The sequence below is a fragment of the Moschus berezovskii genome, chromosome 3 (assembly GCF_049115385.1).
Source record: "Moschus berezovskii isolate FMDL1 chromosome 3, NW_MosBer_1.0, whole genome shotgun sequence".
NCBI classification, from domain to species: domain Eukaryota; kingdom Metazoa; phylum Chordata; class Mammalia; order Artiodactyla; family Moschidae; genus Moschus; species Moschus berezovskii.
The window spans coordinates 11,743,836-11,768,937 of record NC_142462.1 but is presented as its reverse complement, the minus strand read 5'-3'; the positions used below and the strand labels follow the sequence as shown (position 1 = coordinate 11,768,937).

The 25,102-nt window shown below is 41.4% G+C and overlaps 1 protein-coding gene across 1 annotated transcript in view; it reads left to right on the top strand.

Moving 5' to 3' along the window:
• VWC2 (von Willebrand factor C domain containing 2) overlaps positions 1-9,214 on the top strand; it is a 125,193-nt gene extending 115,979 nt beyond the window's left edge. The window contains exon 3 of the mRNA XM_055420382.2: positions 8,619-9,214. Coding sequence (XP_055276357.1) covers positions 8,619-8,770 — 152 coding nt within the window. The 3' untranslated portion in view covers positions 8,771-9,214. The remainder of the gene's footprint in view (positions 1-8,618) is intronic.
• The last annotated feature ends 15,888 nt before the right edge of the window (positions 9,215-25,102 follow it).

Genomic DNA, 25,102 nt, shown 5'->3' with positions numbered 1-25,102 from the left:
AAGTTTTTCAGCAAAGGGCAGATAGTGTGAACATCAAAAGATTATTGTGAATTAAAGAAAATCATATATCCCAAGTTAAGGAATTTAGGACTTTTCTATGAGTCTGAGCTCACTGAAATCAATCCTTTGTTATGTACCTCAGCTATCTAGGGCCAGTATCCTGTGTTTCCAAATCCTGAGTTTCCTCAGGGCTCACCATAGGGAGTGGCTGCAGTCTGATGGCTGCTAGAGGGCGGGTGTTCCTTCCTTCCTGAGTTTCCTTAGGGCGCACCAGCTCATCATCTGTGGTGGCTGGAATTCCTGCTGACTGTGACATCTTTGTTTACTGATATGACAGGAAATATTCCATTTATTTGTTCACTCTCCGTTTCTTCTACAAGAGATGCCTGAGTATTAACTGCAAGGTGGAAAAATTGAGGTGAAGAATGTTCACACTACTAATATTAGATTCTGGAGATCTCTTATTCAGACTCCCTCAACACAGAGATGGGAAAGTTGAAACTTAGAGAAATCTAGAGATTTGAATTCAGACTGCATATCTGACTTTCTTTTGCAAAACATATATCTTTCTCTGCAAAGTTTCTGGTATAATCTAATATGCCAGCTGGCCCTCCTAGTTCAGAATCCTACATGTGAATGACGAACACAGGGTACACATTTGCCATTGCCAAAGGCCTTCTATGGCTTACTGAATTCAGAGAGACTATTTAGAGGTTACGTTAACTGTTGTCACTTATTTCCAACTTACACCATTTCTTCCAGTACAGTGTTAGTGGTCAATGTGGAAAGCTGATGAGGGAGGCTTGAGCTCCTGGGACTCACTCTCCACTCTTGGGGTGCAAGCAGGATCCAAAGGGATGCCCATTAGTGTCCAAAGATTCCATCTAGGCCACCAGCCTGCAGCCGCCTCCTGGTTTCCTCTCCCGTGACAGCTCTGGGTCCCCAGGTCCTGGGACCTCCTCCTTCAAGGGACCAGTCTACTGGCAGAGGTCCCAGATTCTGACAGCATCTTCTGCCTTCCCCTGCTTCCCTCTGATCCCACACACAGGGTGCAAACATTCATCTACTTGTGGAAACACAGATGCTGTGGCCAGGCTGTTGAAATGATTCATCTTCCTCTGGTAGTTAGGCCCAGCTTTACTCAATACAATGGTACATCATCAAGTTTAGCCTTCAAAACAGAAGTCTCAGCAGCATCATAAAGAGTGGAAGAAATGGCAACTCCAGGAAATAGTCCTTTTCCCAAATACAATTCATATATCTGTGGACAAAAATATGTCACCTGCCATTCCAGTAAAGAACAAATTTGGGGCCACCAAGGCATTGCCCACTGTAGCTGCCCCCCCACCCCTGACATGAACCCTCTGGGTGGATTCAGGATGGAGAAAATCAGGACGATGGCCCTAGATAGCCAAGATGCACATCAAAGGGGTGCTTTCAATGAACCCAGACTCTTGCATCTTTCTATACACATAAAAGTGCTAAAATCACTAACTTGTGATGTTTGGATTTTGTGATTAGCATAATCTTTTGATGTTCAACTACATATTTTTTTCAACAAAAATTCCCATGTGTCCTGGCTCCTCCTTTATCTCTTCAGAACCAACCCTTGGAGTTCACTGAGAGGCTGCTTCCTGGGCTACAGTCCTCAAAAATGTGCCAAATGAAACATAATTGCGACTTTCAGACAGTGCATTTGTTTAATTGACATATCTAAAGTCACCTGAAACCTATACAAGGTCAGCTGCCTGGGTTTCTCTTCCTCAGTGTTCAGTCTCTGAGGAGGAGGAGGAGCCCCCAGGTACCCATTTGGGCCTTCTTCATTAACATCCTGTCTTCCTGTGACTCACCAGTCCTTGTAAAATCTATACCATGTTGGCAGCTTACCCATCAATATAGCCACAGGGATTTTATTTTTCTTGTGTCAATTCATTATTTAATTCTAAAACTGTCACTCAGGTGTACCCGTCCTGAGCTCTGGCTCTGTGCAGGTGCAGTGTTGGACCCTGGGATTCAACTCCAAGGTGATCGTGGCTCTGGCTCCCAGGAGCACCCCATCAGGGAGAGCAAGGGGAGCATGGGGAGCAGGGGGCACGGTGATAGGCAGCTCTGTGGGAGACACAGGAGCAGCCAGGAGGAATGCTTAATTACAGGTGTCAGCCGACCAGGCTGGGTTTAAAATTCATGAGTCTCAGCCTAGTTTATTGTTAGTTCAGTGAATGCACCTATCTTGGGCTGGGTTGTACAAATGTTTACTGAAAAAAAAAAGCACAACCTAGAAGTTGAGAATGATGTTTTATTTGATGGACAAAACTGAGGACTTAAGCCCAGGAATCAGCCTCTCAGGGTAATCTGAGGGACTGCTCAGAGGAGGTAAGGGAGGAACCAGGATATATAAGAACTTTTGCCACAGAGACAAGTTGGTCAGAACATCAAACGATTACTGTTAATTAAGGAAAACCAGACATCTCAAGTTAAGGAATTTAGCACTTTTCTGTTTGTGGGAAGATGCAAGGTCTGGGCTCACTGAAATCATTCCCTTGATCTACACCTTAGCTACCTGGGGCCAGTGTCCTGGGCTTTCTCAACCTGAGTCTCCTCAGGGTCTATCTTGGGGGGTGGGCTGGGGTGGCAGCAGTGGATGAGGGCCAGATGGTGGGCTTCCTGTCTCCATGCTGTGTTCCCCCAGGGCTCACATCTGGAGGCTGTAATGTGATGGCTTGATGGCTGCAGTATCCTTTGTGTAATGATATGGCAGCCACGCCTTTTTACTCACATTGGTAATTAGGACAAAGCTGGGGAATCAACACAGACTCCCTTCAGGAGATTTGATTTGGGCCCATAACGAGGGGAGAGACCTCCTTGTCTTTCAGCCCCTGCACTGGCACCTCGGGTCCTGGGCTGGGCCTGACACTAACTGTTCTGACACTGTGTGTCAGTCACAGTGAAGGGGTGCCCATATTAACACGGTCCAGGTGATGTGAACAACAGCCAGCCCCCACCATGAGCAGTCCCTGCTCTGAAGTCAGAGGGACACAGAAAAGTTCAGTTCAGCAATGCCCGTCAGCTACCTACTTGCACAACTGATCTTCAGCAAGAAAACATTATATGATGTGTTCATTTCGAAATTAGCCATTTTTAGCCTGAGGGTCCTTGAATAATAGCCAGGCCAGATCAACAGAATTTAATGTATCAGTAATTAGTTATGAGCCATGTGACTTGGACTAATGGTCTAAACCTCATTTCCATATTTATAAAACTCTGCATGCTTCATATTTCTTCTAAAGTACCATATAAATAAGAAAGTTAGATATTATAGTTAGATTAGTTAGTCAAGATTAAAAACTATTTTTCTCTGTTCCCCTACTTTCTAATGAAGTTTTATTTGACACTGAATTACTGTGGTGACCAGAATCTGCTTTTGTATGTCATGGTTCTCTTCAGTGACTTATCTTTTAGTTCGTTAAATTCTCATATGCAGTATTTTTTCTCAAGTCTCTTAGTGGTTCTTGGGCTACAAGTCTATAATATTAAAGTACGTGTTCCATGAAAATGAAAAGACAACAACTACACATCAAAACTTATGAAACCACAGCTACAGTAGAATTGAAAGGGAAATTTATGGAAGTAAACCTTACACTTGAAAATAGGAAAATTCTCAAATTGATAATATAAGCCATCAACTCAAGAAACTAGAAAAGGAAAAGTAAACTAAATAAAAGTAATAGAAAGAATAAAATAGTAAAGAGAAGAACAAAAAGATAGCAAAACCGAACATCAGTTTTAAAAATTAATGAAATAAAAAGCTGGTTTTCTAAGATCAATAAAATGGATAAACACCTAGGAAGACATAGGAAAAAAATAGAGAAGATGCAAATTACTAAGATTAGGAATAAAACAGGAGATGTTGTTATAGATCTCACGAAATTAAAAGGATAATAAAGGAATACTAACAACAGTTCTGCACACACACATTTAACAATTTAGAAGTTATGAACCAACTCCTTGAAAAATATGCGCTACCTCAACTTAATACGATACAGATAATCTATATGAAGGGTGATTCCCTGGTGGCTCAGATGGTAAAGAATCTGTCTGCAACACAGGAGACCCAGATTCAACTTCTGGGTTGGGAAGATCCCATGGAGAAGGGAATGGCTACCCACTCCAGTATTCTTGCCTGGAGAATCCCATGGACAGAGGAGCCTGGTGGGCTACAGTCCATGGGGTTGCAAAGAGCAACACTATTGATCAGCTAATTTTTTAATCTGTGTAAAAGCTATTAAAGAAATTGAATTCATAATTTTAAACTCCCCTCAAAACTCCAGGTCCTACGGTTTTCACTGGAGAAAAATACCAAACATTTAAAGAATTAATATCACTTATATCATGCCCTCCAGCAATAGAAGAGGAGGAAATACTTCCCATCTCATTCTATGAAGTCAGTATTATCCTGATACCAAAACTCAACAAAAACAATATTTTTTAAAAGTACAAATCAGTATCTTTAATGAATATGTGCTAACACAATTTCTCAACAAAATATTAGCAAGTCAAATGCAACAATATATGAAATGAATTTTATGTTCTGACAACGTGGGATTGTTTTATCCAGGAATGCAAACTGGCCTCAAAAATCAATCTATAGGATTTCCAGTCACTTTTTCTTCCTAAACACAAGTGAGAAGCTCTACAAACTGAAACATCAGTAATATTTTTTAGATCCATCAGAAAAGTAAGATCACAAAGCAAACTGAATCCCCCTAAAATTGCAGACATATAGAGACAGATATACAGTGTCACAACTCAGCAGAGCAGAGAGCTCCGTGGGAATCAGCGCCTAGTAGGAAAACTTGATGAAAACCTAACCTGGGTTTTCAACTCTGAGTTTAATGTGATGAAACAGCTCTGTCCTGGTTCTGGTGGTGGTCACACAGAGCTACACCTGTGACAAAGTGACACAGACGTGTACACACCCACTGTACCCATCAGTTCCTTTGGTATATGTGTGAGGACATCTATCTATCTATACATGTACGGGGCTCCCCACAGCTCAGTCAGTAAAGAATCCACCTGCAGTGCAGGAGACCTGGATTCCAACTTCTGGTCAGGAAGTTCCCTGGAGAAGGAAATGGAAACCCACTCCAGTATTCGTGTCTGGGAAATCCCATGGACAGAGGAGTCTGGCCAGGTACAGAACAAGGGTTGCAAGAGTCAGACAAGACTTTGTGACTAAAGCACCACCATATATGCATACATATATATATATATATATATTATATAGACTTATATAGAGATATATACAGAAAAATATGAATATCTATATAAATATATATATATATAAATCTGTATTTATATATTTATATAAATCTATCTGAGCCACCAAGGAAGCCCATAAAATATATATATATAAACCTATATAAAATATATGCATAAATAAATTATATATAGAATAAATTTTATATATATATATAAATTTTATTTTATAAATTCTTCAGGGGTCAACATTTATGCAGCCTAACTGTGTGTCACTGATACGACCACACAGAGACAAAAGTTAAGTGACTTTTGAACAAAATGCACATGGTTGGAACACAAATCCCTCTCCCCTTCTGTCAATCTTGCCATGTTGGACAAAACCGTCCCCTCATGGTGTGTGTACCAACACAGATGGTTCTACAAGGTGTTGGGAAGGGGTTATAGGACATAATCCACAGGAAACAATGGTCAAAAATATACGAATTATATCATAATAAAATTTTACCAGGAATAATTACTCTTTTAATTGCAGGCCTGGGAGATAAACCTCTGATGGTCCAGATGCTTGTAGCACTTTGCCCCGAATTTTATCCAGAGTTGATCTCCGTGAGGCCGAGAATCAGAGTTTCTTCTCACTATTCATCAATCAGCAATAGGGAGATGACATTATATATAAGCATTTTGAAAGCTTATAGAGCAAAAACTTTCCTATATAAGACAGTGTGAATTGTTGCAGTCCCCTTCTCGGATCATGTGTTTAAATTACTTTTTTTTGGCCTCACCGTTGGGCTTACGGGATCTCAGTTCCCTGACCAGGGATCGAACTCAGGCCCACAACAGTGAACGGGCTGGCTCTTAACCACTGGACGGCCAGGGAATCGCCCTAATTTTCCTTTTTGAACATGTGGTATTTATGTGGGATTTCGCTTTTCCTCATGAGTACAGATTTTACTAGGAGGCTATCGGCAGCTTCTTGTGAGCCTGGCTCTACCATAGCTCTTCCTTGCCTGAGACAAATGATAACAAACTCACTTTGCATTTAAGCATTTCCTACATATGACAGGGTGAGGGGGCTGTCTCCAAGTCCCCACTGACCACGTGTATTGGGGAACACAGGGCCGCTGCCTCACATGAGCTCTGTGTACAGATGAAGTGACCCCCTGAGACAAATTAGAAGTGAAAAAGCCAAATACATAGTTATCTTTTGTGAATGTTATCTTTTGTGAAAGAAAGATGAATAATTTGCTTACTCTTTTAAAAAAAAGTTACACTAGGGGATAAATTAGAAATAGTAAAAGTGGTTACTGCAGTGGCTGGGGTGGCAGGTGGCAGAGGAGGAAGGATTGGAGGGGGAAGATACAGTGAAATAGGTGAACCTCACTCCACACATCACTGTCCCTAGGACCACACAGACAGAAGACTGAGCGACTTGTGAATAAAATACACTGACTGTAAGAACTATAAAAATTTAAATTTGTTTACTAGAAATAACACGGTGTCATTTTAAAACATTTATGTAACTGTGTAAGAGAGAAAATAGATGAATATGTTAATTATTATTATTATTTTGGCCATGCGGCATGTGAGATCTTAGTTCCCTGACCACGGATTGAACCGGCATCCCCGGCAGTAGAAGTGGGGAGTCTTAACCATTGGACTTCCAGGGAAGTCCAAACATGTATATGGTTTTAATAAACAAGAGTCTCAGTGCAAGAGAAGGTAAATAATTTAAAATCCAAGTACAATTAAACGAAGAGTTAATGGAATCACTCAAATAACTATGTTAAATTTGAAGTGTTTCATTGTAAGAGAAAATATATACATATATAAAATCTAAGAGGAAAGGATTTTGAATTCTAATAACGTAAACTTACAATTTAAAACCTGTGTGTGTGTGTGTGTGTGTTCCTTCCCACCTGTGCCCACTGAGAGGGGCTTGGAGCAGTATCACCACAGTAATATCAGGCACTTGCAATAATCAGGTCTCGGATCCTCAATATTCCTTTCTACCAAAGGACCCCAGGCCCCTCAGAGAAGAGGTTGATTCCAGAGGAGCCAAGGTGAGCTGAAACGTGTTGTTGGTACAGACATGGAGGAAGCTGAGAGCAGCTGACGGAGTTAGTCAAAGGACCTGGGAGCAGGGCAGCCTGACGTTCTGGCCTCTCTCACCAGCTGAATTGGGGACAATTGAATATAAAGACTGCAGTGGTTGCAAATCATTGACAAAGTGATCCAGAGTCCTACAGTGACCGCAGCCACTGAAGCATGAGTACTCTGCTTAGAATTATTCTAATCAGAATTATAAAAAGGCCAGTTTTTATCCTGGAGTTTTAGTGGAGTAATTTATCTTTTTTAATTTTGTGATTGTTTTTTTGATGACTTGAAAAGTGGCATTGAACATGCTTTGGTGTGAGCACATTATCAGAGACTTTAGAAGCAAAGGAAGGAAGAATGAGCATGAGAGCCCCGGGCTAAAATTCAGAGTCAGGACGGGCTGCAGTGAGGACCTAAGTCTTCATTTTAGAAGGTCTGGAGTCTGCACAGTTGCTCCTCTCTGAGTTGGGGGTGTGAACCGTAATATAGAAACCATTTGCTTCAATGGAAATATTTCACACTGGAGATCTCCCTGATACCCATCTCTTTGTGTCCTGGATTTTACATGGAGTAAAATGCATGTGGCACCTCTGTTGGTAGGGAAGCGTGTATGGGGTGTGGATTGAGAATTGAATGGTCCTCAGTTCTCAAGAAAGACTACTGACAATGGACCCTTGGTCCCGGCTAAGCTGCTGCTTCTCAAAATGTGGTCCCAGACCAGCATCAGCATCACCCAGAACTTGTTATCCAAGCAGGTTCCATGGCCCCAGCCCAAACCTGTGAGTCAGAAGTCCTGGGACAAGCAGTCAGGGTTTCCAGAGTCCTCCAGGTGGCTGTTCCATCTGCTGACCTTTGAAACCTGCTCTAAGAGGTGTGGCGGTAACACTGAGTTTAGGTCACTTTGAGCAATTTGCTTGTTTCTTCTATCTCTCCTAATAAGCCTGGTTCTCTGAAAGTCCCAATTAATCAACTTTTTCTGTGATGACTTGGACTTAATTCAATCAAGCGATTGCAGATTTGGCCCCAGAACTGAATAGTCTGTCGATGAAAATCACAGGATTGTCACTCATAAAACTTTTCAACAACCTGGCTTGCATTTCAGGAAAAAAGTGGGAGCAGTTCATAGGCTGAAATGGTAACTTTTTCACTGTCCTTCTGAAAGAGAGTGGATAAAACCTGTAGGGGAGAGCAAAGTCCCCAGTTAAATCTGTTGTATACGTATGCACACGGGTCATACATCAGTACAGCCTGTTTCTTCTTTTCAGGCCCAAATTGCTTTGCGGAGACTGCGGTCATCCCTGCCGGGAGAGAGGTGAAGACAGACGAGTGCACCATCTGTCACTGCACCTACGAGGAGGGGACCTGGAGGATCGAGCGCCAGGCCATGTGCACCAGACACGAGTGCAGGCAGATGTAGGGCCGGCCGCCCGCGCCTCGGGGCCTTCCGGAACCCGCCGCCAGCCTGGGCCTTCCGGAACCCGGCCCCAGCCTGGACCTTCCTCAACCCGGCCCCAGCCTGGGCCTTCCGCAACCCGGCCCCAGCCTGGGCCTTCCGGAACCCGCCGCCAGCCTGGGCCTTCCGGAACCCGGCCCCAGCCTGGGCCTTCTGGGCGACTCTGGGGAACACCGGCCAAACGGATAAGACTTTCGATGAGGAATCGTGAAACACTGTTGGTCCTTTTGCTTTTCTGGGTCACAAAGACTGCAAGAGAAAGAACCGGACATATTTCAAAACATCCACAAGAACTTTGGGCAAAAAAAAAAAAAAAATCCGTCTCTAAATAAATGTGCTATTTTCACAGTAAGTCCACTGAAGTCCACTATTATATATGAAATGTATTTCTATAATCCCTCTATTAGAGAGCTTCTGTACATGTTTTCTATAGATACAGATTAAAAATGCTGTGCTGTCAACTGTCCGAGCTGTGTACCTGCCTTTCTTTTTCAGTCCTGATTCCATCACACGAGGTTATTTGCGGTTGCTGATGCGCCTTCAAATCTTGAGAATACTGTACCCATGAATGGATCATGAGATAAGAGAATGGATTTTTCCTGAGATCCTGTCCAAATTCTTTTTTTTTTTAACTTTTTATTTTACAGTGGAGTATAGCTGATTAACAATGTTGTGATAGTTTCAGGTGGGATCCTGTTTGTTTCATTACAGAGATGTATGTAGTGTTGATTCTTAAGTGAAAGTGAAGTTGCTAAGTTGTGTCTGACTCTTTGCGACTCCATGGATTGTAGCCACGGAATTTTCCAGGCAAGAGTACTGGAGTGGGTTGCAATTTCCTTCTCCAGGGGATCTTCCTGCCCCAGGGATCAAACCCAGGTCTCCCACATTGCAGGCATAGGCTTTACCTCTGAGCCACCAGGGAAAAGATCCGGTCTAATTCACACAAATATTAATCCTTCCTTCTTGTAACTTTCTGCTTTTATTATCTCCATGCTCAGTCATTTGGGAGATGCAGGTACAAAGGTAACTAATACACTATTTTTCTGTTCATTCATAGCTCCCACGCTATGGTCCATGAGTTCAGTTCAGTTCAGTCGCTCAGTCGTGTCTGACTCTCCACGACCCCATGAATCACAGCACGCCAGGCCTCCCTGTCCATCATCAACTCCCGGAGTTCACTCAAATTCATGTCCACAGAGTTGGTGAAGCCATCCAGCCATCTCATGCTCTGTCGTCCCCTTCTCCTCCCGCCCCCAACCTTTCCTAGATGCACACAAATATGTCATTTCACATAGTTTACTTCTTCGAAGCATGACTTTACATAATGCCATAAACTGAGGAAAAGAATAGGCTGGACAATTTGCATTATTGGTGCCTCATGCTGAAGAAAGCAAATGGGGGACCCTTGTTTCTCGGAGGAGTGGTAAGGGAAACTGAACCCCGAACAAGTCCATCCCTTCAATCTACATGCAGTACAGACCCAGCTATGGACTGAGATCCATGGACTCATGGGTCTCTTGGGACTGATCCTTTCTCCACCACGGTTGGCATAGTCCAGTCCTCAATGAGAGCCCTGTGTTCATCACTCCGCAAGAGCCAAGTGAGAAAGCAGTTCTGTTGAATTTGTTAAAATAGCACTGAAGGTCACGTGCAATGTTCCTGGAGTTACGTGTCCTTCCAAATTGACTCCATTTCTCTTCGTGTGGACAAAAGAAGCCACTGCCAGTCCCCGCTGATCTGATCAGTGTGTGTTAAAAAGAGAATACTTCTGCCCTTATCAATCACATCAACACTTGACACACTGATGAAAAAGGTAGCCAGAGATTAATTGGTTTATGGAGAAAAGGCAGAATTATGGTCACTCTTTAACATCTTTAAAGCTTTTTGTTCCATACATTTATTCCAAAATTTAAATTAAACATCCATTAAGTACAAATTAATTGTGACCACATAAAAGGAGTAAATCATGGTTTCCTGCCTTAATGGACTTTTGGCCTCTGGTGTAACATGAATAAGAAATGACTGTGTGCTGTGGTGGGAGCTGTGCTAGAGGTCAGCAGAGGCAGAGAGGCTTCATTCCATATAAAGAAATCATTGTCATTAAAGTATGAATAATAGTCAAAATTTGATAATTTTGTCATCACAAATCGACCCATGTGGACCTTCAGTTCAGTTCAGTTCAGTCACTCAGTCATGTCTGACTCTTTGCAACCCCATGAATCACAGCACGCCAGGCCTCCCTGTCCATCACCAACTCCTGGAGTTCACTCAAACTTATGTCCATAGAGTCGATGATGCCATCCAGCCATCTCATTCTCTGTCGTCCCCGTCTCCTCCCACCCCCAATCCCTCCCAGCATCAGACTCTTTTCCAGTGAGTCAACTCGTCGCATGAGGTGGCCAAAGTATTGAAGTTTCAGCTCTAGCATCAGTCCTTCCAATGAACACCCAGGACTGATCTCCTTTATAATGGACTGGTTATATCTCCTTGCAGTCCAAGGGACTCCCAAGAGTCTTCTCCAGCACCACAGTTGAAAAGCATCAACCTTAGTAAACTGCAAAGCCACTGCTAACTGAATCCTCTGGAAATTTACAAATGCTTACATTTCGTTCTTATCTTGGGCCTGATGGGTTCTGCACACTGCTTTTCATGAAAATCCTCAGGGGAAGTGCCGCCTAGATGATCTCAGGTATGATCAGCTTTCCAAAATTTAATTTTTGGCGTTAAAGGCTACTAGACATCAGCATCTCTCCATCCTTCCAGGGATACATTTTATGGGACAAGGTTATACAAAGGTATGATTCTGCCAACAAACGGCCCAGCCCCCTGGGGAATTAGGGTTGTCTCAGCACACAGGAAGCCCCTCCACTCCTCAGGGACCCCACCCAGGGGGCCCAGAGTCCCCCACCTCCCTTGGTGAAGTCATCCCTCCCCAGGGGGCAGTGCGCTCAGCGAGAACGTCGGGAAAACTGCTGCCGTGCTGCACAGAGAGAGTGAACCTGATGTCATCCTGGGACACCGTCTAAAGTCGTGTGGCCCACCCTGGTCCCAGGAGTGTTTCTCAGAGGTGGCGTCCTGGGGCGGTTATCTCAGGAAGCTAACCCCCTACTCTTTCCACAGAAGGATGATGCATCACCAAGTACAGGGCAGGATATGGATCACTGACACAGCACAGACTCGGTACAGAATGTCACTGCGTGCACTGTTGTCCAAGAGAAACACGTGATGCTCGGGTTCTTTATTTCATGGTGTGGATTTAGACTTTCACATCCATACAATATGTCAGGAGGACATTTGGTTTCCACCTTTCTTCTCCCTAGAACACTTTGCCGAGATTTCTAATGATGAAACTGTTCTATTCAATAAATGCAATGACCTTAAAACCTGCATTATAAACAGGGGACAGATGAGTTAAAGTTACTGATTTCAAAATATGATGGTTTTGACATAGCACTGAGGAAGGAGCCTCAAAATTCAAGAGCAGAAGTGGTGCGTGTCAAGTTGCTTCAATCATATCTGACTCCTTGTGACCCCATGGATGGGAGCCTGCCAGGCTCCTCTGTCCGTGGTATTCTCCAGGCAAGAACACTGGAGTGGGTTGCTGCACACTCCTCCAGGGGATCTTCCTGACCCAGGGATAGAACCTGTGTCTCTTATGTCTCCTGCATTGGCAGGTGAGTTCTTTACCACTGCGCCACCTGGTAAGCCCACAGAAGTGGGAGAACTACAATTCTTAAAATTCAAATAGGTCTGCTTAATGAATACCTAATAAATATTGTTGACTGACTGATTCAAGTGAAAATAAAAAGGAACTCATGCTTACCAATGTATTACATTAATTCATTTCAAATTTATTCAAACTACATATCTGAAAACATGAAGGTACTCTTGTGTTACAGTAGTGATTCTGGAACTTTCTAATTTGACCTTTTATATTTTCAAGTTAGAATCATTCTTTAGGTTATAGGCTCTTTCTTTGTTGATGAATCCATCAGTACTTGTACATTACACAAAAGCCCTGGGGAGTTACCAAAGCTCTTATTTCACTATTGCACATAACAGACATTAGCTGCACCCTTAGCGATGTGCCAAGCCTGCAGTTCAGATGGAGAGGTGAGCATGTGCTTGCCTTCAAGGAGTTTATATGCTTTGAAACTTATTTGCATTTGATTATTTTCTTTTTAATCTTTTCATACCTTCCATGCCTTCATCTCTTGTGTGCAATAAAACATATTAAAGGATAAATTCTCAACATTTAAAATTTTTTGCCATCATGAATGTTTAATAAACTCTTCTCTTCACTCCCCCCAATGTTGTGTTGTATATCTACAGTGTTAAAAAAAGTCCAAAATTTTTAAAGAGAATTCAGATGTTTTTGATTATTCTGTTTTGCTTTTAAGCATTGAAATGGATTTGTAATATGTCCATTAGTTGAAACATGCAAATACAGTTTCTAACAAGCATTATTTAAAACTACATCAATTATTTTAAATAGATTATTGAAACAGTGAAAACAAAAGCATAGAAACAATCCAAATTAAATAGTAACAATTAACTCTATTTGCTTTAATGGGCAAGAGATCTTCTGCTTTTTCTTTTCCAGTGTCACCCCACCGACACACAGGACAGTTCAGGCATACCCATTAGTGCTGGGCAGTGCTCAGTCGCTTCAGTCGGGTCTGACCCTTTGCAACCTTACAAACTAGCCAGGCTCCTCTGCCCACCAAATTCTCCAGGCAAGAATACTGAGTGGGGTGCCATGTCCCTGTCCAGGAGATCTTCCCGACCCAGGAATCGAACCTGTGTCTCTTGTGTCTCCTGCATTGCAGGCAGATTCTTCACCCACTTCCCTTATTAGTGGCACCATTGATTACAGCACATGGTTTCTCTGGCCAATGTAATTTGCAACATAATGTTCTTACTAGATGCCCACCCACTAGCACTCTAATGGCTGATGCAGTCATTTTCCCTGAATAATCTGGTTTACAGCAAGCAATACATATATTCTAGAAAAAATGCATTTTTATGGTTTATACTTTTCACATTCCAGCTGCCACTCCTCACTGTTTCATGCTCCTCACTGCAAATCAACCTCCCGTCTACCTTATTTTCCTAAACGTAGATTTCCATTTTGACTGAGTTCTCCCAACTGCACACAGAAATGCCAGACTCCTCAGCATGGCAGACTAGCATCTTCACAAATCGGTCCTCGTCCACACTCCGACCCACCCACTGGCTCATAGCACTCAGGCCCTGGGCGCCTCAGAGAGTGCTCTGAGCATGTCTCAGCCTCCCGCCCCTGCCTTTTCAGTGCTGGGAGAGTGGAGCCACTTCTCAGGATGAAACTTAAGGGTCATTACTTGTGAGGAGCCTTCCTTAGTTCAGATTACATGGTCATTCTATGCCCCACCATACTATTCATTTGGTATCTTATTTTAGCATGGTTTACTTTCTAAAATTAAATTATCATTGATTTACAATGTTGTGTTAATCCTGCTGTACAGCAAAGTGTACATTCTTTTTTATGTTCCATTGTGGTTTATCACAGGACATTGAACACAGTTCCCTGTGCTGTACAGTAGGACTTTGTTGCCCACCCATTCTCTATATACTAGTTTGCATCTGCTAACCTCAAACTCACTCTCCATCCCTCCCCACCCCGCCCCCCCTCGGCAACCGCAAGTCTGTTCTCTATGTCTGTGAGTCTATGTTTCAGTGATAAGTGCATCTGTGTAATATTTTGGATTCCACATATAAGTGATATCATATATTCGTATTTCTCTCACTTCATTTAGTAATAATCTCTAGTTGGATCCATACTGCTGGAAGGGGCATTATTTTGTTTTATAAGGCTGATATTCTATTGTATCTGCGCCACATCTTCTTTATCCATTCCTCTGTCAATGAACCTTGTTTGCTTCTGTGTCTTGGCTATTGTGAATAGTGTATTTAAGCATGATTTCAAAATCATGTCATGCTTTGCCTTATGGTTCATTTTTATTTTTGTTCTATTCTTTAAAATCTCTTTGATTCAGGCTATTATCCAATCCCTACTGTTGCAGAGTTTAGGTTCAGCAGCCATAAGACAGTCATTGGCTGTTTCTGATGTAAGTCAGGGAAGTTTAGTGAGGTGAAAGTCGCTCAGTGTCCAACTCTTTGCAACCGCATGAACTGTAACCTGCCAGGTTCTTCTGCCCATGAGATTCTCCAGGCAAGAATACTGGAGAAGGTAGTCTTTCCCTCCTTCAGGGAATATTTTGGTGTAAACGTTCTGATGCTGAACATAATTAATTTCTTATACTGAGGAGACACTGGTACTCACTGATGGTAAAGCAAGTCTATAGTTTTGGTATTTATTTACTGCTTATTTCCTGTGTTTGGAATGTAAATCTCTTATCTTAGACCTTCTTACACAGTTGTGAGTTCCCCTGCACATTTGATTTTTTTACATGATTAAACAACTCGATAGCATCTAATGAATTAATGAATCAATGAACTGAGTTATCAGTACAGAAAAGTTTCCATTCAGTTCAGTTCAGTTGCTCAGTCGTGTCCAACTCTTTGCAACCCCATGGACTGCAGCATGCCAGGCCTCCCCGTCTACTGCCAACTCCTGGAGTTTACTCAAACTCATGTCCATTGAGTCAGTGATGCCATCCAACCATCTCATCCTCTGTCGTCCCCTTCTCCTTCTGCCTGCGATCTTTCCCAACATCAGGGTCTTTTCCAAAGAGTCAGTTCTTCACATCAGGTGGCCAAACTATTGGAGTTTCAGTTTCAGCATCAGTTCTTTCAATAAATATTCAGGACTGATTTCCTTCAGGATGGACTAGTTGGATCTCTTGCAGTCCAAGGGACTCTCAAGAGTCTTCTCCAACACAACTGTTCAATAGCATCAATTCTTCAGTGCTCAGCCTTCTCTATGGTCCAACTCTCACATCCATACATGACTACTGGAAAAACCATAGCTTTGACTAGATGAACCTTTGTTGGCAAAGTAATGTCTCTGCTTTTTAATATGCTATGTAGGTTGGTCATAACTTTTCTTCCAAGGAGCAAGTGAGTTTTAATTTCATGGCTGCAGTCACCATCTGCAGTGATTTTGGGGCTCAAGAAAATAAAGTCAGCCACTCTTTCCCCGTCTATTTGCCATGAAGTGATAGGACCAGATGCCACGATCTTAGTTTTCTGAATGTTGAGCTTTAAGCCAACTTTTTCACTCTCCTCTTTCACTTTCATCTAGAAGGGTGGTGTCATCTGCATATCTGAGGTTATTGATATTTCTCCTGGCAATCTTGAGTCCAGCTTGTGCTTCATCCAGTCCAGTGTTTCTCATGATGTACTCTGCATATAAGTTAAGTAAGCAGGGTGACAATATACAGCTTTTCCCTATTTGGAACCAGTCTGTTGTTCCATGTCCAGTTCTAACTGTTGCTCCCTGATCTGCATACAGATTTCCATAGCCACATGCCACATGCCCAATTTTAAAAGTAATAAATCTCATTGAACATTGACACAGGACAGTCATGCCAGCTGAGAGTATTCAACCAAAGTTTCACTAACATTCAGAAAACATAAATGAAAATGTGGTCTAACTGCTTGGCACATGGTATTTTTTTGGTGTAAGGAATACATTTTATTTAATTCCTGCCTGTTAGGTTCAGATAAGTACATAAAGTCTGTGGCTACCACATGATTGAGACACAGAATCAAAAATACTCAGGATCTTTGAGCACATTATTGACACAGTCTGATGAATAAAAAATTGTAAATAGTTATACCTAAGTTTTAATTCAATTTTCAGAAAATATAAACATTTCTCAATTTTATAAAACATTTAATAGGTAATTTCTTAATTTAAAAAATCTTGGAAATAATTTCAGGCAAACTGTTCTTCAATATACTTTCTTAGCATATTTGCTTTCCGATTTTATTTATTATATTTACCTTATCAAAAGAATACAACTATTTTACTGTGTAATTTGAGGGATTTTTTTTTCTCCATAAGCATGTATTTTCATACAATTAAAAAGAAAAGAGTGAAAAGTATGCAGTAATATGTTTTTATGAAATTATCAGCATACTATATATATATATATAACAGACTAGTTTATTTCATAGTCTGAAATAACCCATTTAGGCAATCAAGAAACACATATTGTAAGCCAAGAATTATGCAGTTTCCCCAGGCAGCAGTTAACATATCCATTTTTTTTTTTTGCAGAAAAGTAAATGTAGGCTCAGAAATTAAAAACTGACTCAACTTTCCATCCACTCACTCAGTGATGGAACCAGACTCTACTTTATACCAGAGCCAGAAACTTGAAGCCTTATCATTTGCTTTTATGGCAGACACTCTAGGAATTAGAGGGAAATTTCCAAAATGCTCTTCCACTCTAACCTACAAACATACAGGGAATGAACAGCTACAGATTCCCCTAATTCAGCTACAGTGATCTCAACAGTTGGGAGACTGAAACGTTTTTCCTCACAAAATATGACTCTCTAAAGATTTGTCATATGGTTTTTACTTCTAACCAAACTGTACCAGAATCCCTTGTTAAAAGAGTGTTCAAGCATCAGTGGTGTTTTATATGTCTTGCTTCAGTGTGGTCCTTGCATTGAAATGTATAAAATATGACCAAATATTAGGACTCATTTCCTGAAACTAAACGAAGTAAACTGCTGTTTATTGTGTGCCAGTTTTATGACATGCAGCACAATAGACATTTCAGATTCTTTCATCTGATTCCTTCCTTTTGTCAACTCTGCTGTATCAATGAGGGGATGGTAGATGACTTGTCTATATTTCAGTGTTAGGACTGAGGCCACATCTGTCTGGTCCATTTCTCTGCATGGGGCATAGTCAGGGCTGGAATGGTGGTTCCACCTTCATCAAATTTTCCAGAGCAGCATCTACTGACCTTCCTTAACCACTGAAGTCATATTACAGATATTTTTTAAGTGTATCCTGTATGTTGAGTATGGTTTAAAGCCAAACCCTGGCCTTTTGGCCCAGGGAGCTCTTGTTTAGGACACTGACTCTTTGTGATTTCATGGACTGTAGCCCACCAGACTCTGTTGTCAATGGATTTCCCAGGAAAGAATACTGGAATGGCTGCCATTCCCTTCTCCAGTGTATCTTCCTGACCCAGGAATCAAACCTGGGTCTCCCATATAGCAGGCAGTTTCTTTACTGTCTAGGCCTTAGGTCAGTAAAAACAGCTCTGGCATCACATGCCACTTTGAACTTTTGCATTAAAGTCATAAATTTGCATCAGTACCACCATTTATAATTTAGAAACCTCGCAATCTCCTGATATATAGTAGGGAATGAATTATGAGGTTAAGATTGTATGGAATCAATAACAGTATTAAGTGCTTTCTTGGGTTAGTCATACTCTACCCACATTTTATTTTCATTTAATCCTTGTAAACTTCATAAATATTATATAAACTTTATAAATATAAATTAATTATAAATGCAATCTGCCCACATTGTGCATGTGCTTAGTCACTCAGTCGTGTCCAACTCTATGGATTGTAGCCCACCAGGCTCCTCTGTCCTTGGAATTTTCCAGGCAAGAGTACTAGATTGCTCTTCTCCAGGGGAGAAGCTCCCTTCTCCAGGGGATCTTTCCGACTCACGGATCAAATCCATGTCTTGCATCTCCTGCATTAGCAGGTAGGATTCTTTACCATTGTGCCATCTGGGAAAAGCCCAATGTGCCCACATTCCACAATGTCTAATCTGTGATTTCAAAGCACTTGTTACGTCTCAAAACGAAGGCAAAGACTGTCCCCAGTGGGAACAATTGCAGCGGTGATGAGGGTGGCTGGGGCAGTGAGAAGGTCCCTCTGGGCATCAGTCTTGACTGGCTGGGTCAGTCCAGTGGCCGCCACCCTCCATTTTTCTCTAGAAGAATTTCTATTTAAAAATAGGCATCAGTGCAATAAAGGATATTATTTCCTATCTTTTTATAGATTTAATTATAATGAATCAATACCATAAAAGGTACCGATCTTACAAACAAACAATAAAGAATCAAAATATGTGCTCTATTTATGCAAAAAAACTGAATGTCTTTACATAGAGAACAGACTGGTGGTTACCAAGAGAGAGTGAGGGAAGCATGGACAGAGAATTTAGTCTCAGCAGAGGCAAAGTGTTACACACAGGATGGGTAAACAACATAGTCCTACTGTGTCCTACAGGGAACTATAGTCAATATCCTATGATAAACTCTAATGGAAAAGAATATTAAAAAAGAAGGTGTATATATATATATATATATATATATATATATATATATATATGTGTGTGTGTGTATGTATAACTGAATCACTGCTACACAGAGGTAATTAACACAGCATTGTAAATCAAATGTACTTCAATTAAAAATGACAAAAATTTAAATGTCTTTAAACTAATGTGCTTTTTTAGTACAATAAGCAACATGCCTATACTTTAAAGGACAGATAAGGCTATATAATGAGGGAAATGGAAAGGAAATTATTAATTTGGATCTGGAACCAAAAGGTGGAAGTTTAGACTAGTACAGATTTTTAACAGTGTGTTCAGTTCAGTCACTCTGTCGTGTCCAACTCTTTGCGACCTCATGAATCACAGCACGCCAGGCCTCCCTGTCCATCACCAACTCCCGGAGTTCACTCAAACTCACATCCATCGAGTCAGTGATGCCATCCAGCCATCTCATTCTCTCTCATACCCTTCTACTCCCGTCCCCAATCCCTCCCAGCATCACAGTCTTTTCCAGTGAGTCAACTCGTCGCATGAGGTGGCCAAAGTATTGGAGTTTCAGCTTTAGCATCAGTCCTTCCAATGAACACCCAGGATTGATCTCCCTTAGAATGGACTGGTTGGATCTCCTTGCAGTCCAAGGGACTCTCAACAGTCTTCTCCAGCACCTAGAAAACTTTAAAATATTGAGAATCATGATTTTCCCTTAAGGAAAAAAAGACATTTTAAAAAGTAGTCTTTGGGTGCGATAATTTCCCTCAATTTATTCCTCAGAATTATCTATATTTTCCAGCTGGACGTTTTCTTCCCATACATGCATGCATCTAAACAAATGGATGAACAGTTATGCTCTGAGATCACTTAGATCTGAAATACAAATATAAGCAGAATCAGATTAAAACAAAACAAACAAAAGACAAGTCATGCATCACTGGGTAGACATTTCTTTTATGTCTGACATCAAAGAAAGTTAGAAGCAGTAAAAAGTGTACAGAGCAGATTGAAAGAGATGCCACAGGGTGGACTTTGCCATTCTAATTTGTCCATGTAATTCATAAGGTCTATAACTATTTGCTTATACTATAAGCATTATGTGTATATACACATGTATATTCGTGTTATTTACTACTTATCATTTAATTTTTTATATAATTGCAGATACTGATTCCATAAATCCAACATTTGAAAATAAATAAAAATAATTTAAAAGGGAATCATTTATAAATATGTGTGATGACTTACAAGGTACCAGGTGAATATTAAACCATAGCTCTCTGTTTTCATTTTTAGCAGACAGTTGTAGGGATTGTACTCACTACATTTATGAATTACACAGCTTCCTGTAGACTGAGGTGATATATATATGCATTTTTAGTACAATAAGCAACATGCCTGTACTTGAAAGGATAGATAAGGCTAAATAATGGGGTAAATGTAAAGGAAATTATTAATTTGGATCTGGAACCAAAATGGAAAGGTGGAAATAGTCAATATTTTATAATAAAAATTTTTGAAGATTCTAATTAAGTAAAAAGCAGAGACATTACTTTGCCAACCAAGGTCCGTCTAGTCAAGGCTATGATTTTTCCTGTGGTCATGTATGGATGTGAGAGTTGGACTGTGAAGAAAGCTGAGCGCCAAAGAACTGATGCTTTTGAACTGTGGTGCTGGAGAAGACTCTTGAGAGTCCCTTGGACTGCAAGGAGATCCAGCCAGTCCATTCTAAAGGAGATCAATCTTGGGTGTTCATTGGAAGGACTGATGCTGAAGCTGAAACTCCAATACTTTGGCCACCTCATGCGACGAGTTGACTCACTGGAAAATACTCTGATGCTGGGAGGGATTGGGGGTGGAAGGAGAAGGGGATGACAGAGAATGAGATGGCTGGATGGCATCACCGACTCGATGGACATGAGTTTGAGTGAACTCCGGGAGTTGGTGATGGACAGGGAGGCCTGGCGTGCTGTGATTCATGAGGTCGCAAAGAGTCGGACATGACTGAGCGACTGAACTGAACTGAACTGATTGTCTTAATTTGAATTTCCCAGGTGGCTCAGTGGGTAAAGAATCTGCCTGCAATGCAAGAGACACAAGAGATGCAGGTTTGATCCCTGGGTCAGGAAGATCCCCTGGAGAAGGACATGGCAGCTCACTCCAGTATTCTTGCCTGGAGAATCCCATGAACAAAGGAGCCTGGCAGGCTACAGTCCATAGGGTCACAAAGAGTTGGACATGACTGAAGCAACTGAGCACAGCACAGCAATGTCTTAATAAGGACTCATTCTAAGCCTCTAAGATATTTAAATTTAAAATATACAATAACTTAGTTGTACCCCATTTATATATAATATCTGCCAGGAATATGTTTTCTAATACTTTAACTATGTGTGCAGCTGAATTTATATGATTAGGTCCCATGTGCATGCATTGTTTCATGGGTATGTGTGTTGAGCAGATTTATTAAGTGAACTATTAAGCTGGGTTTTACACTTCCACACAGAATCACATTTAAAAGAATACTTCTAAAATATTTCAGGCTTTTAAAGTCTACTAAACAAGAAGAGTAATAGGTGTGTCATTAAAAAATACTCAAAATGCTACAAATACTTTGAGTCATTTCAATATAATCCTGACACCTAAATATACACTATGGTTTTCACTTCTTATTTAAATAAAGGATGGACATTACACTGAAGCAGTATCTATAACAGAAACTTATCCCACGGTACAGGTACAATGAGCAATGCTCACTAAACTGTCTAACTAGAAATAGGGTCTAATGATCAGTAAATACCTTAAGTGCAAATTTTCACTAGTTTCCTCCATGTTAGCTTGGAGGAAGACGTCTTTTTTTTTTAATTTTAATTTTTATTGGAGGCTAATTATTTTACAATATTATATTGGTTGGTTTTGCCATACATTGCCATGAATCCGCCATACATTGACGAATTCCTTTTGGTATCAAAAGGAACCATGGAATTCTGAAGACAGTGAGGATCTTCAATGTGCTAAAGGAAAATCACTGCCACCTTAGAATTTCATATGCAGAAACAGTACCCTCCAGACTGCAGAATAGGTATGTGCCTTATTAAGATGTAATATTTACTGATGTTTTTATCATTTTTACAGACAAGCCAAGTCATAGTATGATTTAACTCCATTTACCTCTTCCTTATGTATGTTATTTAATGCACTTTAATTCTATGCACTTTAAGCTTTTCTTTACTATTATTTTTCTGATACTCATTATTCATTTAGCTGTATCCCTGTATTTGCTATTTTACTGTTTTTTACTCCATCTTCCGTTGCAAATCATATTTCTTCTGCAATACTTTTTGGTATCTCTTTTAGTGAATTTCTACTGTTAGTGATTTTTTCAGTTTTCATTTAACTGAAAATACCTTTATGTCAACTGCATTCTTAAAATATAAGGATATAAGATGGTAAAAAAAATAAACATTAGATCTAGATAAAAATATATAAAATAGTTTATACAGTAGTATTTTTATATATAACTGGTAAAATGAATAGGAGACAAAATACTTTTATAAAAGAGACATTTACCAACCCGAATAACTTCATTAACAAAGCTGACCGGGTGGACATGTACATAATTCTTCCTTAAAAAATTACATAATACATACTGTTTTTACAAGTACATGTGGAAATTTATACAATGACTTTAGGCTGAGCTACAAAGAAAAGTCTCAACAGATAAAGAACTGACATCATCCAGATTGTAAATCCTGACAACAGTTCAATTAAACTATAAACCAATAAGAAGAGCTAAGTAAAAAGTCTCCATATGTTGCTAATAGAATTCCAAATATCCCAGAGGACAAATGAGATGTCACAGTAAAAATTATAAATCTAACGGACAAAAAGAAAGACAAGGCACAAATAACGTCAGGAATGGAAGAGGCAGTCACTTGAGACTTGCAAAATATTAAGATAATAAAATTATACTTCAGGAGACATCTGGTTCTGCCAGACAGAGTAGTTCCATTCCTCCAAGATTCTTCCTCTTATTACGAGAAACCCTGGACATAACAAATAAACAAAAGACGACTCTGGAAATTTCAAAGAAGCAGGGGGCTGCCTAAGTTAAGTGGGATTTGAGGAGCCCCATTGGAAAGAGATCCTTGGTTTCCTGACTGCCTCCCCTAGAATCCAGACCCACCACGGGCACAGACAAAAGTGCTGCAAGAAAGGCTGAGCATGGGAAAAGGAAGACCAATAGCAGGAGACTGTTTGCCCATACCTAACTTACTCTGGGTGCACACCTCAGAATAGTGTATCCCCACCCTTGGTTCCAGCAGCCCTGGGTCTCCCACCTGCCCTCCACCTGAAGAAGCAGATGGCATTCCTGCTCCCCTACTGGGTGGTAAGGGGTCCACTCCTGCACCTTCTACTCTGTGGAGTGGCCCCAGAGTGGCCCCATCCCTGGTTGGCTACTCTTCTGTGCAGGATTCCATGCCTAGAGGTCAGGGCTCCTGTGAAGCAGTGCTGAACACACAGTGGCTGAACAGTTCTTCAAAGGATGGCCCACTGAAAGGAGATAGTCAGCGACTTGCTATCAAGCTGCTGTGTCGTGAGCAGCAGGGCTGTGCCGGGGACTCAGTGCTGGCCTCTGCTCCAGGCAGGCTGACGCGAGCTAGACGAGGCCAGGAAAGCGGGACTCCATGCCGCTGGGGCACACGCAGCTCCCCTCGCTGTCCTGGCCCTTCTGTCCACGTGTCCACATGGGGCTCTTGTGCTGCCAGTGATGAAAGCCAAGTGTCACCTGGTTGGAACATTTTACCCACTTGCTTGTTCAAGGCCTCTTCCAGGGTGCATGCCCCATCTATCCTGGGCACTGTGGTCCTCAGTTCACTCTGCCACAGGATGCAAAGGTGTGTGGACATGCCCCGGAGAACCCCGGCCTTCATCTCTTCTGTCCAGAGCACTCGGGAAACCCAATCTCCTCTGAATATTAGAATCAGTCCCTCTGACCTGAGTCACCTATGTTTTAACATGTTGATTCAAGAGCATGAAGTAGAAGTTCCAGGTTACAGTTTAATATTAATAGAAGCATTCCTACCTTGGTAAATACTATGTGAAAGTGAAGTCACTCAGTCGTGTCCGACTCTTTGTGACCCCATAGACTGTAGCCTACCAGGATTTTCCATTCATGGGATTTTCTAGGCAAGAGTACTGGAGTGGGTTGCCATTTCCTTAATACCTCTAAACTAGCAGAGTCCATAGCTGCAGAGGCCAGAAGCCAGGTTGGCCAGTAGATCTGCAGGGTAAATGTGAGAAGCCACATCTGTCACCTACCCCCCAACACACGCACAATCTTAAGTACAGAAGTGACACCATATACTAAACTGTCATACAGGGAGGGACATTCCTCCACTTTGCCCATCTTCAAATAATCATTATAATTCTGTAGGTGAAAGTCAGTGATGAGAATGTGGCCAGTTGCTATTGGTCACTGATTCAGAGCATAGATCACATCCAAGAAGACATTACCTGAGCTCCACTGAGTGATCCATTCAGGCGGCACCAGAAGAGTCTTCACCAGACCAACCGACTATCCTATTAGTAAGGATGTTTTGTGGGAACAGGGTATGGCCAGGACATTGTAAGTGCACAAGTCTATTGCCAGGATTTACCTCCTACAGAATGAACTCAGCAGCAGTGTTATGGGGAACATAACCACAGAAACAATGGCATTTGGTAAGTGGTAAAATATCTGCCTGCAATGCAGGAACCATGCATTTGATCCCTGGGTCAGGAAGATCCCCTGAAGAAGGGTATGGCAACCCACTTCAGTATTCTTGTTTGGGGAATCCCATGGACAGAGCAGCCTGGAGGGCTACAGTCCATGGGATTACAAAGAGTTGGACAGGACTTAGTGACTTAATCACCATCACAAACCCGCAGGCAGTGGTTTTGGCAGAGATATTGGAACACAAACCTGTACCTTGTTCCAGAATGAACAAAGTCCAGCCCGTTTCATGACGGTCTTGCTGCCCCACTGCTGCACTTGCTAC